This window comes from Podarcis pityusensis (assembly GCF_964106645.2).
Source record: "Podarcis pityusensis genome assembly, chromosome: 9".
In the NCBI taxonomy this organism is placed as follows: domain Eukaryota; kingdom Metazoa; phylum Chordata; class Lepidosauria; order Squamata; family Lacertidae; genus Podarcis; species Podarcis pityusensis.
Window position 1 is genome coordinate 37064429 of NC_138034.1, and position 24597 is coordinate 37089025.

General features: G+C 39.4%; 1 protein-coding gene and 1 long non-coding RNA gene across 12 annotated transcripts; one reads left to right on the forward strand and one right to left on the reverse strand.

The window, feature by feature from the left end:
- Positions 1–4599: 4599 nt before the first annotated feature.
- On the reverse strand, positions 4600–21960 carry RBM46 (RNA binding motif protein 46). Of its 9 annotated transcripts, XM_081021374.1 has the most exons (6): positions 20402–20560; positions 16317–16488; positions 15346–15813; positions 13945–14727; positions 9239–9298; positions 5058–5290 (listed from the first exon to the last, which is right to left on the reverse strand). In XM_081021374.1, exons 1-5 carry the CDS (start codon positions 20432–20434, stop codon positions 9243–9245), a joined length of 1512 nt encoding a protein of 503 aa, XP_080877500.1. In that variant the 5' UTR covers positions 20435–20560; the 3' UTR covers positions 5058–5290; positions 9239–9242. The 9 variants fall into 9 exon arrangements, with proteins under 9 accessions (XP_080877494.1, XP_080877493.1, XP_080877497.1 ...); XM_081021368.1 differs by lacking the exons at positions 9239–9298; positions 20402–20560 and adding an exon at positions 21252–21960 and having other exon boundaries at positions 4600–5290; XM_081021367.1 differs by lacking the exon at positions 9239–9298 and having other exon boundaries at positions 4600–5290.
- On the forward strand, positions 19239–23735 carry LOC308485547. Of its 3 annotated transcripts, none has more exons than XR_013990597.1 (3): positions 19239–19378; positions 22826–22974; positions 23603–23735. It is a non-coding gene; the product is annotated as an uncharacterized lncRNA (long non-coding RNA). The 3 variants fall into 3 exon arrangements; XR_013990599.1 differs by having other exon boundaries at positions 19362–19486; XR_013990598.1 differs by lacking the exon at positions 22826–22974 and having other exon boundaries at positions 19246–19378.
- Positions 23736–24597: the final 862 nt, after the last annotated feature.

The window sequence follows — 24597 nt, forward strand, 5'->3', positions numbered from 1 at the left end:
TGAGGGCCAATGAACTGAAGCTGAGATAAGGTAGAGTGTCTATTAGTAAGTGATTTGTCTGATTAGGGAGGTCGTGTTCACTGTTCTGGGCAGAGTTGTTGCTAAAAGATCAGTTTTGCAGTGTGTAGGTGCTGATGAAGTCCCACGGTAACCCGTGCATGAACACTGTGCCCAGATTATTGTTTTATGCACTCATGCCACAATTATGTTTTGTATTTTTAGGAGACAATTCCATGCCATTTAATATAATGTTAATGCACCAAAAGAATATTTATTTAAATGTGATCTAGAAATCTGTCTAGGAGAGAAGTCTCCTAAATACTTGCTTTTTGGGGAAATGAGAAATACATATACAGTCACTTTTTTAAATTACTGAGTGGGAAGTCAGAACTATCATTTTGACACAATGCATAAAAGTAATTTTTACAACAGTCCAATTTTCTTTAACAGTATTTGGAATGTTTGACTGTAATTGTAGGTGCAACTACTATATATTCTACTGAGATTCCCTTACCAACATTTGCATAATCTCTTCTGTGATTCTTATCTCTTGTGTGAAGATATCCACTATTCAGATAATGATAAAAGAATTAGAGATAAAACATAATGAAAACCCCATATATATGGAATTAGGAAAATGTTCAGCGCTGTGCACAATTATTGAAGAAAGGGGAGTTTTGTATACATTACTTTGAAAATTCTGTCCAAAATCCCCAAATCTTTGTAACATGAAGAACAGCTAATGTCTTAATGCTACCTTGTTCTTTTAAGTAGAGATTAAATACTATTATGTAAAAAAATCAGTGTTGAATCATCAGAATTATTAAGATTATTCTGTTATGTACCTATTGTTAGCTTTAGCAGTGAGTGTTAAATGTTTGGGCACCCAGTTTCATTTACAGTATGTGGATATAATTTAGGTTGCAATCTTTAACAGTGCTTCCCTGAGCATAAGCCCCTGCTGAATTCAATGGAATTTACTTCTGAGTAAACATGAGTAGGATTGTAGCCTTAGTCATTACTTCATTTTTTTTCTTCTACAGCTTTATCACTATCACAGCCTTCCACAACCATGCTGGCTAGGGGTGATGGGAGTTGTGGTCCAATATATCTGGAGACCACGTCATTGGGGATGTCTGTGTTATCAACAACTGGCTTTTTGTGAACTACCATGATACAATTACTATCAGAACTTTGCTTCATTTATTTTTCTTCTGAACTCACTGTTAACTATACGTATATGTATCTGCAACTCAGGATAACACTTCATGTATCTGATGAAGTGGACCATAACCCATAAGTCTATGCCATAATAAATTTGTTGGGGCATTGCAAACACTGTGCACACACTGTTCCCCTTCCCCTTCCTCTCTCTGTCAATCTCCAAAATCTGCTACAAAGGGTCCTCCAAACCTCTGGAACAAATTTTGAGACAAGCTGCTGCAGGGGAGAGAAGATCCATTGCACAAGTGTAAGTCTGTTGTACAAGGGAAATAGCAGCTTTCATTACAGCCAATAATCTTTAAAATGCCATGACCGTTTTTTGTTGCAACAGACTAATATCCCTTTGCAAATTTCCCAGACATGTCAGGCTTAAAACCACAGCCGAACACAAGTTTACCATCTGTAATGTGAAATAACAATTTCTGCCTTTGCCAACTATGAAGCTCATACAGTATTAAGACAAATGTTGTCATTTGGAAGTGACAGTTGACAGAACTCATCCATCTTTATATATGATGTGAATATTCTTCAGATAGGAGGTGTAATCATTGTCAGCCAGCTTGTAAGAAAGCTGAACCACATCTCAGGCATTTTGTGGAGGGGACCATCTTATGAAAAGACTTTATCATGTCAGAAAAGCTACAGCAGCAACAGAAGCTGAACCTACAGTCTGGAAAGTCTGTTTGCAATGAGGAAATGGTTACCACTGTAGGCCTATAGGCTGTTTTATGAAACTCCTTTCCAGCTGAAGTCGAACAGGTTTCCTACTGAATCCTTTTTTATTCCAGCAGGCATTTTGACTGAATTCTGATCTTAGTTTTAACCCATTTTTATATTCAATGTGTTCCTTGTAAACCGCTTAAGAGACAATTGTAATTAAGCAGTATGTAAACTGTCCAAACAAATTCGTAAATATCCAACCTTGTGCAAATGGACTTCAACTTGCACAAAGGGCCTTCCCCTTCCTCTCTGCCCCCATCCTCCTGAAATCTACTTGAAGGCTCTCTAAAGCTCAAGAACAGATTTGGAGTATGTGCGCAGCGGGCTATTGGGGCAAAGGAAATCCCACTGTGCCACGGTGAAAATTGACAGGCAGCTGCAGCTAGATATCATCCAGTGGGATTTGAATGTTTCATTTTGGTAACACTATAGAAAAGTTCCAGATATGAACATGAAACAAACTTCTCAATTTTTTTCGGTACTGCATTACAAAACAAAGAGTCTGAAGTTGTCAACGTGGGCTGTGATGAGTAATGCTAAATTAACACAAATCAAACTAAATCTCAACCCTGGTGTTTTCAAATACTGTAAGGTTTTTTTCTTTCCGAATGTAATGTTGCTGAAATATTATGAGGTTTCTTTCCAAACCAGAAGCTCCAGTAAGTTTTATAGTTGTATTTATAAGGTTTTACTGCAGGTTATTTTCTTGATTTCAGTATCATTTTCCTCTTAGCACTATCCTATGGCTCTCTACATATCAGTGGATAAAAACCTTCATGTCATTAGGTGAAGGAAGCTTACTCCATGTCTTCTGTGTTGACGCAGGTATAAGATCCTTTTCTAGCATTAGACTTAAGCACTGTTTCCTGGGTTTCCTTAGTACAGAGTACCAAGTTCAGCACGGTCAAGTTAGTGCTATCAAAATGCAATCCACATTTACTTATATCAGTCTGGGGAAGTCGAAGTAGCAATGAACTGGTGGGTAAGCATTAACAAAGAGAACCTGTCCATCTCACCAGTAAAACATCTGCTTTTGATTTGTAACCAATGCCAGCTTGAAACTGGAAAACTATTTTGCATTCTCTTCAGATGAAAAAAAATAATAATACATGCATTTGGTTTTCCCCAGAAGAGAAATACGTTGGCTATACATTGTGCTGACAAACAAACCAGATTGCTTCTAGTGGGAAAGAAATTCTACTTCTAAACAATATGCATCTTCACAAATATCAAATTCAAGTTACAGACTAAAAAAATTCTCCAGTTTGGAGCTATGGAGCATTGGCCAACCAAGATAAATCATTATCAAGTTCCACTGACTTTAGTGGGGAAAAATAATCCAATTTACTAAAATTTCTTAACTTTAGGTCATTTGAAATTAGGAATGAGGCAGGGGGAGGGCTCTGCCTGGATTATGCCAATGATCTGAAAATGGATACAAATTAATATTAAAACATATACCAGGTAGCAGCAGCTTTTCTCAGCTTTGTGGCACATCTGCCTAGGTGCCTTTTTCCTCAAAGTTTGGGATAGGTCTGGAAGACACATAGCACTGTGGCAAATTAATGCTCTCCATATTAACGGGGAGCAGGCAAGACTGCTACAATGCAACCATATAACTTTCCTCATGCTGCAACTGACAATTTCTTTTCACATTCAGAATTTGATTAACTCCTTCTTTTGTAGCAGCAAATGTTTCAGTTATTCAACACAACACTAAGTTTAAAAGTAGTGTTTGACAACTAATGGATCTTTGGAATTAGTTATCTAACTAAGAGTTAACCAAGAGAAAGTAAACTAAACTTCCATAGCTCGTTAGACCCATTTGTTTTTTATTTCCTTTGCTAGCTGCATTGATATTTTCAATTCCAAAGGCAGGATGTAAATAAACTCTAGAAGCCATTCATGCAGCACACTGCTGCCACCTACAGTTCAAAGTAAGTATGCTGTCTTCACTGAGAAGCAACTATTATAGTCCACAACATATGTTGCTATTTATATTTATATGCAGAAGCTCTTTAAAGAAAACCAGGTTCAGAGCAGGGGGTAATAGGGAGAAGAGCAGTGGTAGACAGGAGGTGCCTTAACCCTTCCAATGCCTAAATTTGGATATCAAGATGGGAGGTGAAAGAACAATGCCCTTTATCCCATCCACATTTCTGTATCTATATGTTAGTGATACAGCATGCAACTGAATGGACAACAGAGAACCCACTCTAATAACTTATAAATTGGACCTTATTTGCAGTTTCATACGGTGGTTTGCAATATGTGCATTTTAATCAGATAACTTATTGGTTCAACACCACAGGGGGCAGAATCATGGTAATAAGCTGATTTGAAATTTACTGACAACTACTTTACGTATTAAAGACAAATCTCATTAGTATTTTATACAGCAAGAATTTAATGTCAAAATGTCTGCATTCAAGTATGGAATTAAACACATGATATAAACATTAAAAACATGACAACATGCAAATAGAACAGTACCTTTAACAAATAATGCTTAACAATGTAAACATTGGATAAATTAACACAAAATAATTTGTTTCATTAATAAAACAAATATTTATGATGCAACTAAAATGCAAAGTGATTTACAAGGACCACAATAGTATATAAGTTATTTGTGTGAAGTCAAATTTGGAGGCATTCACTTGGAGTTAAGTTTGTTTTTGTATTTCTACAAAAATAAATCTCTCATATGTATCATTTCCTTCTTACATAATACTTTGCTTTTTAACTAAATAATGTTTCCCATCTCCAAGAGAAAAGAAAAGAAGTGTGATCCTTGGTAACAAGATTATAACCAACATTTGTAGGCACTTAAAATATGTTAATGCTACCATTCAGCAAAGTAATTACTTAAAAAAAATATTACTTGGATTCCCTTACCTACAATTAGACAAGGCATGAAATACTATGTCACGTTTGAAAGAATCCCACTCTTGCCAAACAAAAACACGTTTGAAACTTTATCTTCACACAAATTCAGTAAATTTATAAGCAATCTGTAAAATGGATAAAGTTAACTCACCAAAACTAATTGCGTGGACCCGATTAAAACTAAAACTACACTCTAGATTTAAAATAAAATAAAATAAAACGTATTCCATTTTCATCCAGCTTTTTCTCTTTTTTTTTCAAAAGAATGAGGCCTGATTGGAAATATACAGACGCTGTCCAACATGGTTGCTATTAGCAAGTGGAATTGTTGGTGACAAAGGGTAGCTTGGATAAGAATATGGTCTGGATGCATATGGTAACATGCTGGTTGTTCCAGAAGAGAGAGTAGCGCTAACTGGAGAAATGTTATTTACTGAACTTCGACGGAAATTGTAGTCTGTAAAAAAACAATAACAATCTGAGTTAAGTTTGAATGCACAACAGAGGTTTAATTAAGCAACAAAAGTTAAGAAATAAAACAATGGTCACTGTTTTTGTTTTCTGCAAATCTAGACTATGTAAACAGGTATCTTTCGCCTTTTACTAAAGATTTCCATGCAACCTACAAGTTCCTCACTCAAAACCTTGCTGCTCACCAACAGCACTGAAGACTACCTATACACATGGGCTACTTTGAGCCAAAGCTCTCTAAAACAAAGTATGACAGGGCCATACAGAGAGAGAGCTTACTTGTCTTGCTTGTACAAAATGAACTACCAGGTGGAACTCTGGCTACCTCCCTGGATGTCCCCAATGAAGACTTTGTGGTGCCATCTAGTAGCCTGGTACAGCATTACAACTTGTCCAGCGCATAACCCATGGCATGGCAGAGGAAAAAGCCATTTGCATGACTGTCACATGGAGACAGGAGCTTACATGCTTTGTCCTTCAGCTAAACAACTGTCTATACATTTCAAGCCTCAAAAAAGTCAAACGCAATGAAGATGGATGATACTGAACTGCAAATCTTCTTACACTAAGAGATGGCTCAGAAATTTTGTTCCTAGTAGCTACAAATACTGGGCACTTAGGGTCTAATTAAACATTATATGCATATGCATATAAAGAAACCCTGCAAGCCTTTTAGAATAAAATCTTTAAGCTGTTTGTTGGGATTGGGTGAGGACATGGAGTGGAAAAGATTTAGTCCTCCCTCTGCCCTTCTCCACTCCCAATTATCAGCATCTTTCCTCCTGAATCATCAGAAACTTGTTCTGAAGATTAAACATACCTGGAATCAGATTTGGAACAGAAATGCCTCCTTTCAAAAGAGTATTTTACTAGTAAGAAAGCCTTCAGTGCTTTATTCACATAGTTGCATATAATGTCTAATTAGCCCCTGCCTAACAGAAAATTCATTTATAGATATCAGTTGCATCTTTAATTTTGCAGAAACAGAGTTATCATGCCACCACACTGAAGTGTTTTAAATAATGGGTTTCCAAGAGTCCAACCTTAGCAAGTTTTAAATCTTTGCCTTTAAGACTCAATCTACAAGTTAGAAATAAATCAGTTTCAGAGAAAAAGAAAGTGGCAGTACTTTTTATCACATCAATTAGCCAATATTTAACTACCATGCATCTTGGTATACACCTACATCTCTTAACAATTTAAGTATTATTGCTGCTGCGCAAATAAATTAATAATAATTGCAGAACTGCAACAAGCCTTTCAAAGGAAAACAGCTAAAAACACATCTATAAATAATTTCCCAGCATGTGCATCTTAAAATTCAATACTGTTTAGTAACAAATTAAATTTCTATTTTATGATTGACCAACAAAAATTCTTAATTTCCCCACTCAGTTATGCCTTCTGAGATAATACAAGTCGAAATAAGCCAAATTATTTTCTCAACACCGTAAAAGGAACAGGATGAAGCTACTCTTGGTTTTAGCCAACAGATTATATTCTAAAAGTGTTTCCCAGCCTATATGTTGCAACTTGCAATGCCTGTGCAAGTGGAGTTTATAATTAAACCCCAAATAATAATTTTTTACTTTTAATCCTTAACTGAAACAATGAACACCTCTTACAACTTTTTGCTTCATTGGCATATTGGAATGCTATGTTGACAAAGAGAAAGGTTCAAGTCTTACATTTTAATGCTTGGAAACTGCTCCCTGGCAGATGATGGCAGATCAGGTGACAGTTGGCCACAATGTGCGCATACATTGCCACTATTACTTGCCAAAATGGACTTTATCATGAATAAAATAATAAAAAATATGTATAGTTCATTATAACTAATGCCCCATCTACACTATACATTTAAATCAGTATTACATCACTTTCACACTCATAAAAGGTAAAGGTAAAGGACCCCTGACAGTTAAGTCCCGTTGCAGACGACTCTGGGATTGCAGCGCTCATCTCGCTTTACAGGCCGAGGGAGCCAGCGTTTGTCCGCAGAGTTTTTACAGGTCATGTGGCCAGCATGACTAAGCTGCTTCTGGAAGCCAGAGAAGCGCACAGAAAGACTGTTTACCTTCCCGCCGGGGCGGTACCTATTTATCTACTTGCACTTTGACGTGGTTTCGAACTGCTAGGTTGGCAGGAGCTGGGGCCGAGCAACAGGCGCTGACTCCATTGCGGGGATTCGAATCGCCGACCTTCTGATCGGCAAGCCCAAGAGGCTCAGTGGTTTAGACCACAGCACAACCCACGTCCTTTCACACTCATGGCGTCCCCCAAAGTTCAGTTCCCCCCAAGAACTGTTGTTTGTTAAGGGTGCTGTGAGTTGTTAGGAAAACCCATTCCCCTGCACAGAACTACAATGCCCAGAGATCCCTGGGTTGTTGATCCACTTGGGGAATTGTAGCTCTATAGGGGAACAGGGATTTCTAACAATTCTCAGCACCCATAACAAACAGTTTCCTGGATTACTTGGGGGAAGCCAAGTGATATAATACTGCTTTAAACATATAGTACAGATGGGGCCCTACACTGTTTATGTAACCATATGTTTATAGAATAATTTTTGTAGCTTTTGAAGCAATATCCTGCAATCCAGATGGTGGGTGTTCTGACATTCCCATAAACAAAACTGAGAATCACTTTGTAAGTACCGTCGTACCTTGGAAGTCGAATGGAATCCGTACTATACTATAAATATTTCAACAAACTGCACATTAATTGGAGTGTTAAGTAAATTTGTCTTTGGGTGCCTCAAGTTGTTGGTTATAAAACAGGCAAACTTGCCATTAAAATGCACAAAGCTGATTGCTGTCAAAGACCTAAGATACAAAATTCACATGACAATGAAGCTATAGATCACCACAGCAAGGAAATGTGAACTTGTGGGTTGCTGTACCAAAAAGGTTGTGAACCACTGTTCTAGATGACTTGGAGGAGTTACATATTGGTTCAAAATAAAAACAAGTACATAGCTGTATTATTAGGAAAATGTAAATGCTATACTATAGTTCTTAAAACCCTGCATGCACAATAACTTTGTTTTAAGTCTTTTAAAGTGCCATAAATATCATGGCTTGTTTTGCTACAGTAGACTAGCATATCTACTCTCCTGAACTAGGCAGGATTTGGGGGGGGGGGGGGGAGGCATGGGGGGGGTTTGGAAATGATTTAATTTGCAGCCCTCCAGTTAAAGTAGAGTACACAGGTTTAGACCAACTTCATTCCTTGGACTTCATAAACCTTGTCATTTATTTTTCAACATATATTTTAAAGCTCAATGAACCAAAACACAGGCACTACATCATCAATGTTATTTATAGGCATGCTAACAATATACTAGGTGCTAAACATGAATAATATGCATAAGCTTCTGCCATAATCTAGATAAAAATGTGAAATGAAAAGGGAAAGAATTTAGTGTGACAGTAAAATCAGCATTTGGGGGGTGAGACAAAAAAGAAGCAAAAGGAGTTACAATAAATAAAACTTTATGAATGGTAGAAGACATTTTGATATCAGTGGATGGTGTGGGGGAACAGAAAAAATAGTAATAAAACATCAATTAGTTTATATGCAACTTAAGGAGGTCAGAGAAAGCCTCATTTAAGCATGATTTTTGTCACACAGAAATTCCTTGTGCCATTAAAAAAATATGAAAGGGAAAAATATTGTATTTACATATTTTCATATTATTTCTGCCAATAGTTAAATATATACCCTGATCACTCTTTACAATGGAGGAGAATTTGTGACTCTTTACTACTGGGGATTAATTACTGAAGTTACATGCAACATTCAAAATAAAAGTGCAATAATCGAAGCACAAGTTATTTCTCTGCAAATGGCAATTTCATTCCGGGGAAAATTCCAAGCGTTTAACCAGGCATGAATTTGGCCCATTTTGTTTTTCTTCAATCAAGTTACTTACCTGCTTACTTTCTCCAAATTTTCCTACACAGGTCCAGACTGGAGAGGTTATGTACCCTTTCTGCAAGCAGTGGAGACAGAATGTAACAATCTTCAAGGTGATGTTAACCCTAACAAAAGTGTATGGAATTCTGGAACTTAATTAACTGGACTATGCATTTTCAGTTTGCTATGTACGTGTAACTTTTTAGTTCTCAGCTCACTTTAGGGCATTGATCTTCCGCACACTGAAGTTATGATTAACAACCCCCAATCCTCCTGTACTAGGGCACCAAGTCATTCATCAAAAACCGCCACAAAATTCATTATGCAGTACAATACTGTTATGTTGTGTTGGCACTGCAAAATACACCTTCACAAATATGCCAGCTAAGAACGCAAGAATAGCATGCTGTTGCAGTGCTGATCTCAAGGCATAAGTTCCAGAAGTACTGAGCTCTTCATTTCTAATTAAACGCAATCTAGAGGTTTCCTTAGTACACTGAAGTCACAGGGTTTAAATTTGCATAACATATACTAAAATAACAAGATCTAAATACAGGGGTCTTGCCGATTATGAACTTGATCAGACTCTCATTGGTTTTAGTAAAGGACATAGTTGCCAAACAAACAAAAAATCCCTTTTATACAAGGAAACCTATCTGTTACTTTGTATTTATTTTCAGGTATATTGGCACAGGAAAAATGTTTACTATTTCTCTCTCCTATAAACTTTCACATGTCCATTGAGGCAGTATAACCCATGATCTTCTTACATTTTAATACAGATAATTTAAAGTTGGTTTCCATATCTACCAATAACTGACAATTCTGTGATAGCTCCCTTCTCAGCATCTGATAATAACATTTTAAATTGTGTTTCCAAACATGGACATTTTTCATCTAATGTTATAAGTACTTAACTGCAAAAGCTGAATGGTAAGTACAACTTTAGACTGTTTGAAAAATCTCTCAACCTCTAGCTATGTTAGATTTGTTGTTGTTATCCTGTTGTGTGAAGTGGCAGGCTGGTTCCTTTCTCTAATAAACAATCAGAAATGTGAAGGCCCGGGGGAGGGAGGGAACATAGTATGTTTTTTAAAGGCCCCTTTTCCCCTCAGAAGCTTTTTTTCTGAAAAATTGGAAAAATCTGGATGATGAAATATTTTCTTTAAAATGATGAACAAAATGTTTAAGACAAAGTGTTCATATATTTACTCCCCCAAAATTATTTCTAAAACTGTGTAACAGGAAGACTTTTATGTAAGACTATATACAGTATCCCATCATTATAATTCCTGTAAACTTAGGACATGCAAGTCCTGAGTGCATCTCTCAAATGCAACAGTAAGACGCATTTCTGCCTCTTGGAGGGCACTGCCATTGTCACAAGAGAAGGAAGGATTCAATGTATTCTTTTGTTTGTGGCCTTCCTTCTGTTGGCATACTTTGTAGTTCTGTTTCTATTCTCTTGACTAGGCCTCAAAGGACTAGGAGTGAGATAAAGTACAGGGGTGCATTTTATCAACATAAGTTTGTAGCTGTCGTACCACCCAATCTTCAGAAATTTGACCCTGCCATAGTCATTCACACATTAGTGATTTCCAGACTAGACTACTGCAATGTACTCCAAATAGCCTTTGAAGATATATTGGAAACTACAGTTGGTACAAAGTGTGGCTGCCTTGCTTCTGCCTGGGACCAAGAGATTAAGTCAATCATGCCAAAATTGTTGATAACATTTAAAGCTCTGAACAGTTTGAGTTCATATTACTTTATGTTATCTCCTGTACTTATTCCAGTCAACTCAAATCCTAAGATTTCTGCCTGTAAAACCTATTTGGCTGATAAGACACAAAGAACCAGGACTTTTCTGATGTGGTCCCCCATTTATGGAACTCAACTCCAGTAGAAGTCAGGAAAGCCCCATTTCTTATCTCTTTTAAACACGCTCTAAAGAAATATTGTTTTAAAACAGGGTGAGGTTGACAATTTAGCTAGAATAGTTGGGACATGATTCCAATGCTGGCTTTCGCCTATTTTATTCTATGTTTGTCTTATTGTTGTATTTTAATTATTGTTACTGAAGTGTTTTAGTTATTATAAAGCACTTTGTGACACTATTGGTCTGAAAAGTGGCCAGCCTTCTAACTAAACAAATGTACTTTTAAGCCTCTCTTGAACTGCCATGTTTGAAAATTGTTAATACAGATAGGAAAATGAAATGTTTACTGTAAACTGACACAAGTTTAGTCACAGATTTCAATACAGTTTGCATTTGATTCATACTTCCCAAACCAATACAAGAACCAAAACAACCTCAAAAATTCTTCTAATTTTTCAATTCAGTTTTCCAGCCAAGTAACGTGTAAATAAATGCATGTACTGGAGTAAAGTATGCATAAAAATGCATATATTAGTGGAAACAATGTACAATGCATAATATTAGGGGAAACTGTTCTGCCAAATGTGTATATCAGGCATCCCCAAACTTGGCCCTCCAGCTGTTTTGGGACTACAACTATCATCCACAGCAAACAGGACTAGTGGCCAGGGATGACGGGAATTGTAGTCCCAAAACAGCTAAGTTTGGGGGTGCCTGGTGTATATTATGCAACATTGCATACAAATCTGAATATATTAGGAAAAATACACACTAAATTCTGATGAATTTTCATGTGGATTGTAATTGCAAACTGATGGGGAAATGTGAAAACTGAAAATGAGAAACTTGGAAGAACCCATAATTGACTGATTCACCCATCCTTACTGGAGATCATTCAATTCTCACATATAACTATGACTTATATGTGAATATGAAAAGTAATAGAGAGTAGTGATGAAAATAGAGGTACAATTTAGTTCAAATCTAACCTCAACCATGAGCTGACTAGGTAGCCTTAACCAATACCCTCTCCCCCTCTCTCAGTCCCCACATATCTCCAAAAATGGAGGAAAATAATGACTTGCCTTGCAAGGTTGTAGAGATTACAACTAGATAATGCACATGAAGCACTTTGAATACTTGGCAGTGCTATACAAACCCTATGTATTATTATGCCTTTAGTCTTACTTTACCTATTTCCTCTTGAGGGCTTCAGCTACAATTCTGGATTTTGCATAGCAGCAAAATATTATCAATGGGGCATATCAAATAGGATGTTTTCAAGAAACAGATCATCTGTAAAGTTTTCAATTTTAGATTGAGAAAAGGTAGTGGAGTGTTTATTCTAGCTACTGTGCTGAAAATTCTCAAATACCACCTTTTATATTGATAAAAGTTAACCTGAACTTTGAGTTGGCAGGAAGTAGACAATGCAATAGAGATTAGGCATATAATCCTGATAGCGATTCTGAAGATTTTAGTATAGTAACCCCTGTAATACAGGAGTAGAAAATATCCAACAGAATGTGTAGTCTAAGCACTAAGAATTAGGGTATTCACTTTCTTAAAACTGCTGGTTACGAGAAGTCGGAAGAGACAGCAGTACCAAACCTCACCAACCAGACCATATTATACAGTACAATACTTCAGTCATGTAAAAGTCACACCAGGCAAGTCAATTAGGAGGCTACTGCTATGCAAGATTGGATCCAAGAATAATATAAAAGGAATGGGTTTTGGGGGAAAGGTAACTCAGAGCAATAATAAGTACGTTACTTAAGAAATAAGTAAGGTAGAACTAAGTATAATCAACTGAAAAAAATCCAAACTGACAGCTGACTGAGCCTGAGACTTCCCTCAGATTATAAATGCTGTACAGGCATCCTCCCACTTACATGGAATCAACTCATGCGCAACTGCATATACGCACAGTGCTGGGCAATAATAATTTAATTCATAACCTGTCCAACATGTCTTCTGATTTGTAACATTAATCATGTACCTGGATAGCACTTTCTCCTGCAGATGTGACCTCAATCATGCTTTATCTTTTCCTGGTTGAGTTTTCACAAATCCTTTATTTTACAACCTCTAAGGCCTTATCAACTATAAATTAGTCCTTTTAACAAAGGAAGTGGGTAGCTTTTGCAAACAGTGACTATTTGCTTGTAAAAAGATCCTAGGAAAGGTGAAGAGGTTTGGGAAAATATTTTACCACTCATAGCTTAAAAAACCAGAGGTGGGAAACTTTTTCAACTGCAAAAGCTGTATCACCTTCTGAGGGCCACATGCTGGTGCTTGACAAACACATCTCTAAGGACAGTAAATGCCTCCCAAACCCCTGAGAAAAGTTAATGCATTTGCGTAACTTCATCCCCAAACAACTTTACTGTATCATTATTTTTCTGCAATCCCCCCCAACGCAAGTATGTGATTGAAATGAAAATTAACTGCCACTGCCTTTTCAATAAAACTAGAAGCCTCAATCTTAAAGGCAAAGATCCCAGATGAACATGGTCCAAAACAACAAAGAAAATCAGATTTACACTGAAGATTAAATGTATTCTTGCTCTCTAGCATGCTGCTGCTTGACAGTTAAAAAGATGAAACTGAGTATCTGACAGGTGCATTCTGAGGCAAAAAGTACAAAGTCTCTACATCCCTTGGTGTATGTAAAAGATTCTAAAGTATCTCTGGGGTATAAAATGCAGGCTTTTCCATAGAGCTTGCTTACTAATCACCAGGGGCTACTATGAAGTCTTATTTGCTTTAAATTATTCATTCTGCTAAAATAATGAACACCAAGAACCACAACAACACTAATAAAAGTTTTAAGAACTTACCCAAGTGTAGCAGTGCAAACTGTGCTGCTAATTCTTTTGCATCTTCGACTGTTGTGCAGAGTTTGTCTGGCATAAAATAACTTTGGGATCCATTTGCAACAGTAGGAATAACAATCTTGTACACTAGTAGAACCTTTCCATCTTGACTTGTAGTTGAATACAAGTAATATTCTGGAGGAGCCCAGTTATTTTTGTTGCAGTAATAATCTAACTGCATTGCTGCAGAACTAAAATGACTAGATTTTAATGAGTACATGCTAATTGGAGTAAGCTTTGTTCCAGGAAAAAATGGGTAAGTACACCTTTCAATTTCGGGAGGACTTGGACTGTGCTGTCCATTAAGTCGAATTGGGAGACTGGCTGGCTTTGGTAGTGATTTTTGGTGACCATCTTCTTTGTTTGCAAAGACAAGGAGGTTTTCAGAACTGGGACTAATTTGTCCATTCAGATGTTGTCTCCAGGTACTCTCTTTGTTTACTGGCTTGGCCAGTGTTACCTCAATGCTAGCTCCATCAATGCATTTCCCATTCATTACTGACATAGCAGCAACTGCATCATCTCGGTTGAAAAAATGAACAAAAGCATAATCTCGAAGTTTCTTTACACGCTCAACAGCTCCTGGTTTAAATTTGTTAAATTCAGCCTTAATTGTTTCTTCCGTAGTCGAGATCATCAAGTTTCTAACATATAATACTTTGACTCTCTGCATGGTTTCTTCATCAACCTCTTTTTCTGGGTCTGCCCAATCAACCTGAATAGTATGGCCCCACAACTGGAATGTTCCTATGAAAGAAAAACGAAATGAAAATGCATCAATTTTTAACATTTTCCATAGTTACATAAGAATGTTCATCTACTTCTTCCTTCACCCCACAACCCCCAAAAGTCTTTCCAAATGGTTTATGGCTGTCATAAGCAATGTGGGATGGGGCATCGTGGCTGATTTGCAGGGAACCAAATCAGAAGAAAGCCAAAAATCAACTCTCGGCTACACAGGAAAAATACAAAATTGCTTTATGTAAGAAGGCTCATTGTCATTTCTTCATTTCTCACTTCAGTATGTTAGGGCTGAACTAGCTGTGATGGCAGCAGATCAGTATAATAAAAACCCAAATTGACTCTATGAAATGGTGGTCCAATTTTAAGAACAAGTGTGTGGGAGAAAAGGACTTGAACACAGGCTTCAAGGTAAACTGTAGCCGGGGGGATAATTCAGCATTCCTCACCTATGTGCTGCCCATTTTGTTCTTAATCAGATTCACCACTCCCTCCTTTCTACATGGCTAGGGAACAAGAACCTGCCACTATCTCATCAAGGTTAGCTCTTAGTGAAGTCCATTTCTAGGAATGAAGTGCTTGAAAAGAATGTGTTTACACTTTATATGAAAAACAAAGATTTACCAGGAATCAATTTTCTTCGTGCCATAGCTGCAGCTCTGTGGGATTCATATTCTACGAATGCAAAACCACGATTCTTTGTCTTGTCAGTTGCACTTGGATAAACAATAACATCTACTACACCTTCTGTAACTTTTTTCATTTCATCTAAGATCTCCTCTTTCTTCTTTTCCTTTGGGATAGCTCCAATAAATAGTCTGCAGTTATCCAAACTTACACAAACACCAATAAATTTTCCAGGACGGATCTCATAATTATTAAGGATCCTAATGGCAAGCTGAGCTTCTTCTTTGGTTGTATACATTACAAATGCATATCCACGATTCTCACCACTAAATTCCATCATCAGTCTAAATTCATAGATCTTCCCAGCTCTTTCAAAAACAGGAACTAGTTCATCTTCATACATATCACGGGGAATTTTCCCTACAAAAACTTCACAGCCTCGAGGTGGTGGTGGACCTTCCCAACCTTAAAAAAATTGTTCAGCACATTATTACAAATGCTGTGAGACAAGATACATTGCCAATAAGAACTTTAACATACATGTCTTAACACATTAGGAAATTTATAATTTGTTGCTTCCTGTACGATAAATAGATGGGGTAAAATATGTTTTATTAATGGAGTTTGAAAATAGTTTAATAGCTCTATTCCCCTACCCCATTCCTGCTAGTTAGTGATTTCAACTGAATTTACTGCAAAATATGGTCAGAATTGTAGCCTAGTCTAACAAGCAGGAATAAATCAACTTGAATCCAGTTACTTTATCTTAAGCTGGGATAGGTCAAATTATAGAAAGTAGTTTCCTGTAACATTAAGCACAAAAAGGATATGCACTCTTTGAAAAACTAACTACAGAGCTCTCAGTCAATGTTAAATTGACCTACATTACACGTATTAATTCAAAATCTGTTCCCTCACTCCCACTCCAAAGCTTAACATTCTCAAAACACACAGGTTTGCTTTCTTACCCGGTGGAGGTCCACCAAATTTTCGTTGTCCATTTTCTTGAACCATGTTGTAGCCAGTCTTTTCCATAAGAGCCAATAAGGCAGCCTCATTCTGAGTACCAGTTCTGACTTTACTGCACCCATTCGTTACATCTGTGTGTTCTTCATTCATCGCTGTAACGTCTTCTGCAAACTGATAGAATGTTCATAGTGTTGCTTAAACAGAAAGCACAATTTCTTATTTCATGTCAAGATCTTATTATTGAAAAACCTTTATTGAAAAGCAGTTACATGTTTAAGTAGCCTGATATATTTCAAAGAAAATTCATGATTTATCTATATATGCTTGCTAATTTCCAGAATCATGTTTTAAGTTATGTATCAATTTTTAATGTAGATTTTAGTACATGCTGTATGGTTTTATTATACAGTCTATTCCTGAACCCCAAAACACTGTATGAATATAATATAAACTAGCAAAGTGAAACAAATGTTTAAAGTGTTTATAGTGTTTTAGCTTTATTAGTGCATAAGCAGAATTACTTTAGATAAATGTGCATGTGCAATGAACTGCAAGCTTCTGAAAATGCTTTTATAAACTGCTAAATGGACTCAGTAATTCTTGTTTATTTCAAATGTGATCCTCCCTCTTTCATCTAGAAGCTATTATCTGTAATGGGAAGAAGCTAAAATAACAAAATAGAACTGAAACACAGTTAACCATTTATAGGTGCTAAGAACTATTTGATTAGCAATCAATTTCTGTTGTTAATGCAAATAACCACATTTTCTGGTAAGACAAAGTGTTGGGTTCAGTAGTCCCCTTCCCTTCTCATGTGGCAAGGAGTACTTGCTGAGCTTACTTTTTATTTTAAAAGATCTCTGCTCAAACTAACCAGCTTTGAAGTTGGCTTGTTTGCAACTAACCTTTTTCTTTCTTTCTTATAAGCCAGGATTCCCAGTGCATACATATTGCTGAGCCTAGATTCTCTGAAATTGTAGACTTAGAAGGTACCCCGAAGGTACCCAACCCCCTGCAATGTAGGAATCTCTACTAAAGCATCCATGACAGAAGGCCATCTGACTTGTGCCAAAAACCTCTAATGAAGGAGAGTCCACCACCTCCCAAGAAAGTCTGTTCCATATTAAAACATAGATTTAATATGCAGGTTTTCAACTAGGATCCAATTTAGCATGTTTGACTTACATTTATTATACATAATATCGCTCAATTCTGCACGCTATATAAAAACCTTTCCCCCCAAAGCAAGTCAATTAATGTCTCTTATTAGGAAGGGGGGAAATGCACAATGTGATTAAAATATATATATTCAAACTGATTCAAATGTTTACTTGAAAATTGTCTTTGTTGAAATACCTGTAAATATTGTAAAACATGGCAAGTAGCATGCACTTTCCTTACTCTGTTTGAAGGAATAATTACGGCACTGAACAATTCATTTTATGAAACAGTGCATTTTATTGATGCTCTCAAAAGATCCAAACCTCATCCTTCCTAGAGATACTGGTGAGCCCCTTGTGCCAGGCACAGAAAGTGGTGCATTTCCACGAGAAATATACTGCACTAGAATTTTTTCTCCCCCCCCCCCTTTGCCAGATTTTAACAAAGAACGTGCTATCAGAGATTTCTAGACTCCTGGTGCACACATTCACGATTTTAGTAGTGCTTCTAACATGGGCATTTGGGGGGGGAGTCAGGTCCTCAGTTACTTTTATTTAATTATTTACTTGATAGGGGAGGAGCGCTAACCCCATGGCTTCTAATATGAAACTCAAAACCACCTTGTGACTTTTCTATAGAGGCGGCGTTTGTTTTCTTTTACTAGAAGGGCGCCCGAAGCCTCCTCTTTTGAACACAATATTTTCAAGATTTGGGTGTGGTGGTTTCTCGGAGAGCCTCCACCGCTACCCAGGTCCCTGATGCTCCCGCGAACAGGAGCTAATGCTGGCATCAACCCCAACAGAAACTCCAAAACCAGGCATTTCTGGGGCAAGATCCTAAAGCGGCCCACGTGCCGGTGATATGGCCAAATCGAGACTTCTGGGCTGCCCAAGTCTGCCAACTTGGAGCGACAAAACTTCCGGGGAGTTTGGACCTCAGGCTTTCGGCCTACCGGCCGGCTCCCCCTACCCCGCTTCCCAATACCTTATAGGCAGGGGGACCAATCTTAACCAAGAACAGGGGTGCGAAGGGTCAGAGGCAGGGCCTACAGGCCGCATCCGTGGGTGGGAGGGAGGACGGCAAGGCCGGCTCGCCTGCCGTTCCCGTTTCTACCCCATCTTTCCATTTTCTCCTCGGCTCTTTCTCGGGGTGGTTTGCTTTAAACCCCGGGGCTCCCTCGGTTGTTTCCGGAAAGGCGAGAAAATGGAGAAAGGCCGTTTCTACGGCCTGCTTTCGAAACTGTTCGAATTGAGCCCGTCGCTTCGCCCAGCTCGTGTGAACGTCTCCACTGGCCCTCGCCCTTCCCGCCCTTCTGTGGGCCCTTTTCCCAAGCCCTCACGAACGACCGCTTCCCCTTCCCTTGAGAAACCGAGACAGGGAGTGAGGAGGCAAAAGGGAAAGGAGCTCAGCGCCGACGGCGGCAGGGCAGGAATTACTTGAACCCCCTCACATTACCACCTGCCAACCTTGTCGCCCAGGCAGGTTCGTACCGCCTAGGACGGAGGTGGGTGGGGGGAAATAAGGCTTCCTTCTCTTGTACAGAGGGGGGAGAACACGAAGCCGCGCCACGCCTTCTCACCCGTGTGGCACACGCGCATCTGCCGCACTCGCCCCTCTGAGTTTGCGCCGGCTGCTTTTTTCGCGTGACGCCTCACAAAGATTGACGGCGGCCGCCTGCCAATGGGAGCCCTTGAACCCCGGCGGAGCGGCACGAGGACAGGTGGGAGGGGTCGCTTTCTTTAAAGAGGTGCGTCGCGCGCGGTTTCTCGCAGCAGGGGAGACGGTTGTAAATCCCAACGGACGCGGCTCCCCCGTCTAATAATTCTCGTCGATGGCCAGAAGCAGCCAATGGGAAGGGAGCTGCCAGCTCATAGGCTGAATAAGGCACGTTTACTCGCAAGTAGGTTCCATGGGGGGGGCCTTACTCCCAAGTAAGTGTGAGCAGGGTTGAAAGGAAACGGAAAAGATTTAACATAGCTACACACACTGGCCTGGTTCCCACAACACGGTAAGCCAAACTGTGACTGATAGAGGAATAGGGAACCTTTGGTGCTCTGTATGCAATTAAGGTTTTTTGTGATACAAAACAAACAAATAAGCAAGGAAAAGTACATATAGGACTCCGACTCCCATCAGCCAGTATGACTAATGGCCAGGGATGATGGGAAATGTAGTCTCAAGGGCCAAATGTTCCCTCACTCTGGCTTACGTTGCCACTTTTTTGCTCCCACACCACTTGGCTAAGCCCAGATTTGGCTGGTGGTTAAACTCTCTCCTCACTAACCGAACTACAGTCAATGTGGCACCAGGCTACCGTTTGGCCTCCAGGCATTCCTATGATCCATGAAGCAATTCAAAAAGAGGCATTTTACAGCTTAGCATTATTCCCCACGTTACAGCTGAAAAGATATTAAAGAATATATTTTCTTCCAGGTAACAATCAAACAGTTGCAATAAATTTTAATAGCTCCAGCCCGGGGAAGTTAATGATGCCTAAGTGTGATTCTACTGAAATGAATCTCAGTTGCAGGCCTGCAGCCAACATTTTGGCTGGTAAAATATGGTGCAAAAAGCAAAACAAAAAGCCATCCCCACAGCTTCTTTCCAGAGGCAGTGGGACACTCACATCACCAGAGCTGGAATGGGATGGTTGTTAGCCAAGAGGCAGGCCAGCTGTTCAGCCCAGCTCTCAGGTACTCCATAACAGCTCAGCCTGTTCTGAGCAAGAAATTTGTTTGAGCAGCCAAGCCCAAAGAAAGCAGCTATCAAAAGCTGCTCACAGCACTAAATTTTGCTGGTGTTGAAAGTTGCAGTACCTTATCTAGCCCTGTGTGGTGGTGGTGCAGCAGAGATTAGCAGTTTTCTCTGCACAGAAGCTACCAAGTGAGACAGAGTTCCCTGCTCAAAATCCTCAGTGCCTTACCTTTGGCTGTGTCTCTGGCCTCACCTCATGCATCAGGGATGTGGAACTTCAGGCCTGTGGGCCAAATGCAGTCCTCCAGGTCTCTTTTGGGACTCTTCCCTGGCCACACACTCTATCCCCAGACCAAAGCCCTCACCAGTCTTACCTCACCCCCTTCCTTGAGCATTTTTGCCTGGCTGGAATGTGATGTTGAACTCGGATAATGCCTTTTTTTGTGAAGAAACCAGCCTGCTGTACCAAAGTGAAATGTATATTCATTGCTCTGCCCACTTTTGCCTCTGGCCTGATATTACCATGAGGCTCCCAAAAGGGTATGCATTCCTCAGGATGAAAAAGGATCCCCCCACCCCTGCCTTATGGGTTTCTGTCAGTTGTGTCTTTCTTCCCCCTTCTCTGCTATCCACTGAGTGTTCCACACACTTTACACCAGCTGACCTTGCCCTCTCCCCTATTCTGCACAGACTGCAGAAGGAGTGTGGCCATTTTCCGAGCTTCAGCAGAAAGGTGCTGGCAATCATCACCTTTGTTTTCCTTCTCTTCTTCCCTGGACTTGCAGCCTGCAGTGTCTACCTTTCTTGGCTTGTTGCCACCTGGTCTTTACATACAGTTCTAAAGCCAGCCTTATGCATGCTGCCCAGTGGAGACTGGTCTATAAAAATGAATGGGGCTTAGCACCATCTACTTCATCCTGCTCTCAGACAGTCCCCACCTGCCTGACATCTTGCTTACAAACACTTCAGGGGTTAGCACAACCTATCCACTTCATCTTTAGCTCTCAGTGTTGACCATGTACAACTCGGCAGGGAGGAGAATGGGGACAAAACTATAATTATTAGTTCCGCCTACCCACCTCTTTCTGAATTCCCATGAGAAGTTCCAAGTCTCACAGTATTGTGAGACGCCATTGTGATCACCAGGCTGCTCCTTCCTGTCTTGCTAGATATTGCAAAGCAGGACTATGATCTTGTTGCCATGGCAGTTGGGTCATTGTCTCTTTACACACCACACAATTGCACCTCTTCTCTCTCGCTGTGTCTCCTTTCTGTGAGAATGATCTGACCTCAGGACCTGCCCAGGATATTTTTCAGCCTGAGGAGGAAGGGAATGGAATAGCACCCTCCACCGCACCTGGGGCAGCAGACTAAGTTAGGGTCCCAGGTCAGGTTGTGTGGCATAAACAGCTCTGTCTTCCAACAGAGGGCAATGGCCAGTAACTCAGGAGCAACAGCTGACTGCTACCACCTGAGGTGGTCATGGCATTTTGCCTAAGGGTATGTCTGGCTCTGCTAGGCTAACCTGCCCTTGCAATCTACCACTTTTGATAGCACACACACACCACCTATCTCTGCTTTTCCAGATAAGCGCCCCAACTTCAGCTTGCGTGTTCCACTGTTTCTCTCTCTCTCTCCCATCATCGAATCTCACTTGCATTCAGCACCTTGTTTCAAACTCTTTTCTGTTTCTTTCAAGGTTAAAAGGGTACTACTGTAGGCAGCAGGGCTTCACTGCCACCAGTACAATGCAATCAGTAATAAGTATTAATCCAGAAAAACTAAGTTGTGATTGTGTGTTTTTTGTTGCTTCCACTTAGCTTTATCAGGTACTTTACATTCTCTCTTTTTAAAACAACATTTACACACACATTATATATAATAAATACAGCGATATTAAAAACTCAATATCTTAAATGTTATTTGCAGAATTTAAAATACCGTTTTCATACACTGTAATTACAGTTTAACTTTCTGCCCACATTGTTTTCACAGTAGCATGTGATCCATCTCTAAGTCCTACGTTTATGTTCTAGTAAATTGCTGAGTCCCAATTTCTGAACATTCTCTTGGGGGGGTTCTTAAAAATACAGTTAAGCTACTGTATTTTTCGCTCTATAAGATGCACCAGACCACAAGACGCACCTAGTTTTTGGAGGAGGAAAACAAGAAAAAAAATATTCTGAATCTCAGAAGCCAGAACAGCAAGAGGTATCGCTGCGCAGTGAAAGTAGCAATCCCTCTTGCTGTTCTGGCTTCTGTGATAGCTGCCCAGCCTGCATTCGCTCCATAAGACGCACACACATTTCCCCTTACTTTTTAGGAGGGAAAAAGTGAGTCTTATAGAGCAAAAAATACAGTAATTATTTCTGTTTAAATCCATATCTTGCATTTTAGTTTGGATTTTTATTTTTATTACTTCGACATGTTTTTGTAAAAAATATTCTGGATCTTGCACGGATGTATACAACTGGAATTTGCTTTTCTTATGGGATGGTTTTTAATTAGATCATTGGAATATTTCATTGATTAGCTCAAGCACTCTTACTACATACAGTAGAAGTGCCACCCTAATTTGCAGTCTTATCTACTTAAGGGAGTTCAGCATTTGTACAGACTTTTGCTGTAATAAGTTGTTGTTGTTGTTATAAAGTGCATTATGGCCTGCAAAATGAGGATAAGGTTCACAGCAGAAAGTGCAGAAGAACACGAGGCTGACAGAATCATATGTGCTTTTGTGTCTTGCATTCAAGCTTCACTTCAATGAATACATCTCCCATGTGCACCTGTCACTTGACACAGGTAGATCATTTTACCTTAATAATGGCAGACCATTGTCAGCTATCAGACTGAAACTTCAGACAGTTTAAGAAGATTGCCTATATATTTTGTTAGCCGTAATACCAAGGAATAATAATGCTGTATCAGTGTTCAGTTCAACAGGAGGATGCCGCTAAGCAAGGACTGAAGTGTGGCATGTGTGGCCTCAGTTCTTTGAATAATCACTTGCCTTAAATATTACAATTTTGGGCAGGGCTTCTCATTACAGCAGGGATGGGGAGCCTGAGGATCTCCAGATGTTGTTGGATCTCTGTTCCCATAAGCCTCAACCAGCACGGCCAATGATAAGGGAATGTCATACAACAGCATCTGAAGAGTCATGGGTCCCCAATCCCTGCATTCCAGCAAACATCCCTTAAGTCAATGCAAATGATTAAAAGAACTGGAATCTTGATTCTCATGCACAGAAAAAAGCAAGATAAATTATTTCTCCTTCCCCATTAATCTTGTCTATGCAAAACCTCAGACTTGGCTTCAGCTGCTGTGGTACAAACAGTACTTTGCAGCTTTGAAACTTCTGCTACTGAACAAGTGGGACAGAGAACATCACTACAGAATTGTACCAGTTGTTCCTGTTGTTACATTGTAGATGAACAACTCACAGAATGCTGACCAAGACACAGGCAGTGCAGCCCAGGTAAACTGTGAATCATCACCAAAGAGAAGCAGATATGATCTAATCAGTCTCATACACAAGAAATAAATTTTAAAGGAACCTGGCATTAATGCTGTCCTCCATTTTTTCTCATGCCCAACTACTGTACTGAAAAGCTGTGCCATAGAAGAAAGCTATCAGTGGGTTATGTTGCACTGGAATTTGAGCCAGGATGGAGCAACAGTTAATTTTTTGGGTTGTACCGACAGTTAATATTCAGAAGCCTTCTGAAGAGTCATGGGCTTCCCCATTAAAACACCAATACAAAACTCTTCAGATTCGTAGAAAGTATATATGGATAAGTGCCATAATTGTTCTATGGTGGATATAACCAGGACCAGCCCTACTATTAGGTAGAGTGAGGCAGGAGGGCAGGGAGTGTCATATGTCCTGTCAGATATACCCTAAGCTAGCCTGCTGTCTTCAGATGCAGTGAAGGATACTGTACCAGTGTTAAAGCAAGATTCAACTGCCATTTCAGCTGCTTTCTGTATATGAAATGGGAAGGGACACAATCTTGTTCTCGCCTCGGGCAGCAAAATGTCTTACCCTGAGTGCTTTCCGATTTAAAATAAGTCTGCAAATAATGGATGTTTGTTTCCTACAGCTCTTTCTTTTCATTGAGAGTATGAAGTGGCGTGCATTGATTCTACCACATGCTGAAGGGGGCGGGGAGTAAATTATAAGGTTGGTGGCACTATCCTTGTTTCCTTGACAAATTCATTTTGATTTCCATTTGGTTGACAATTACCTGCTTGTCCCAAATAACTGGTCTCAATTCCATCATCTGGGAAAATGTAGGAAGCATGGCTGAGTTTTGTGGAGACAATAAACCATTATGCAAATGATCAACCCCTAGGGGCTGCTTTCAGAAAAGAGCACCTTGTCAGATCAGCAATACCCCCCAGTTGGAGGCCAGTATGTTTCAG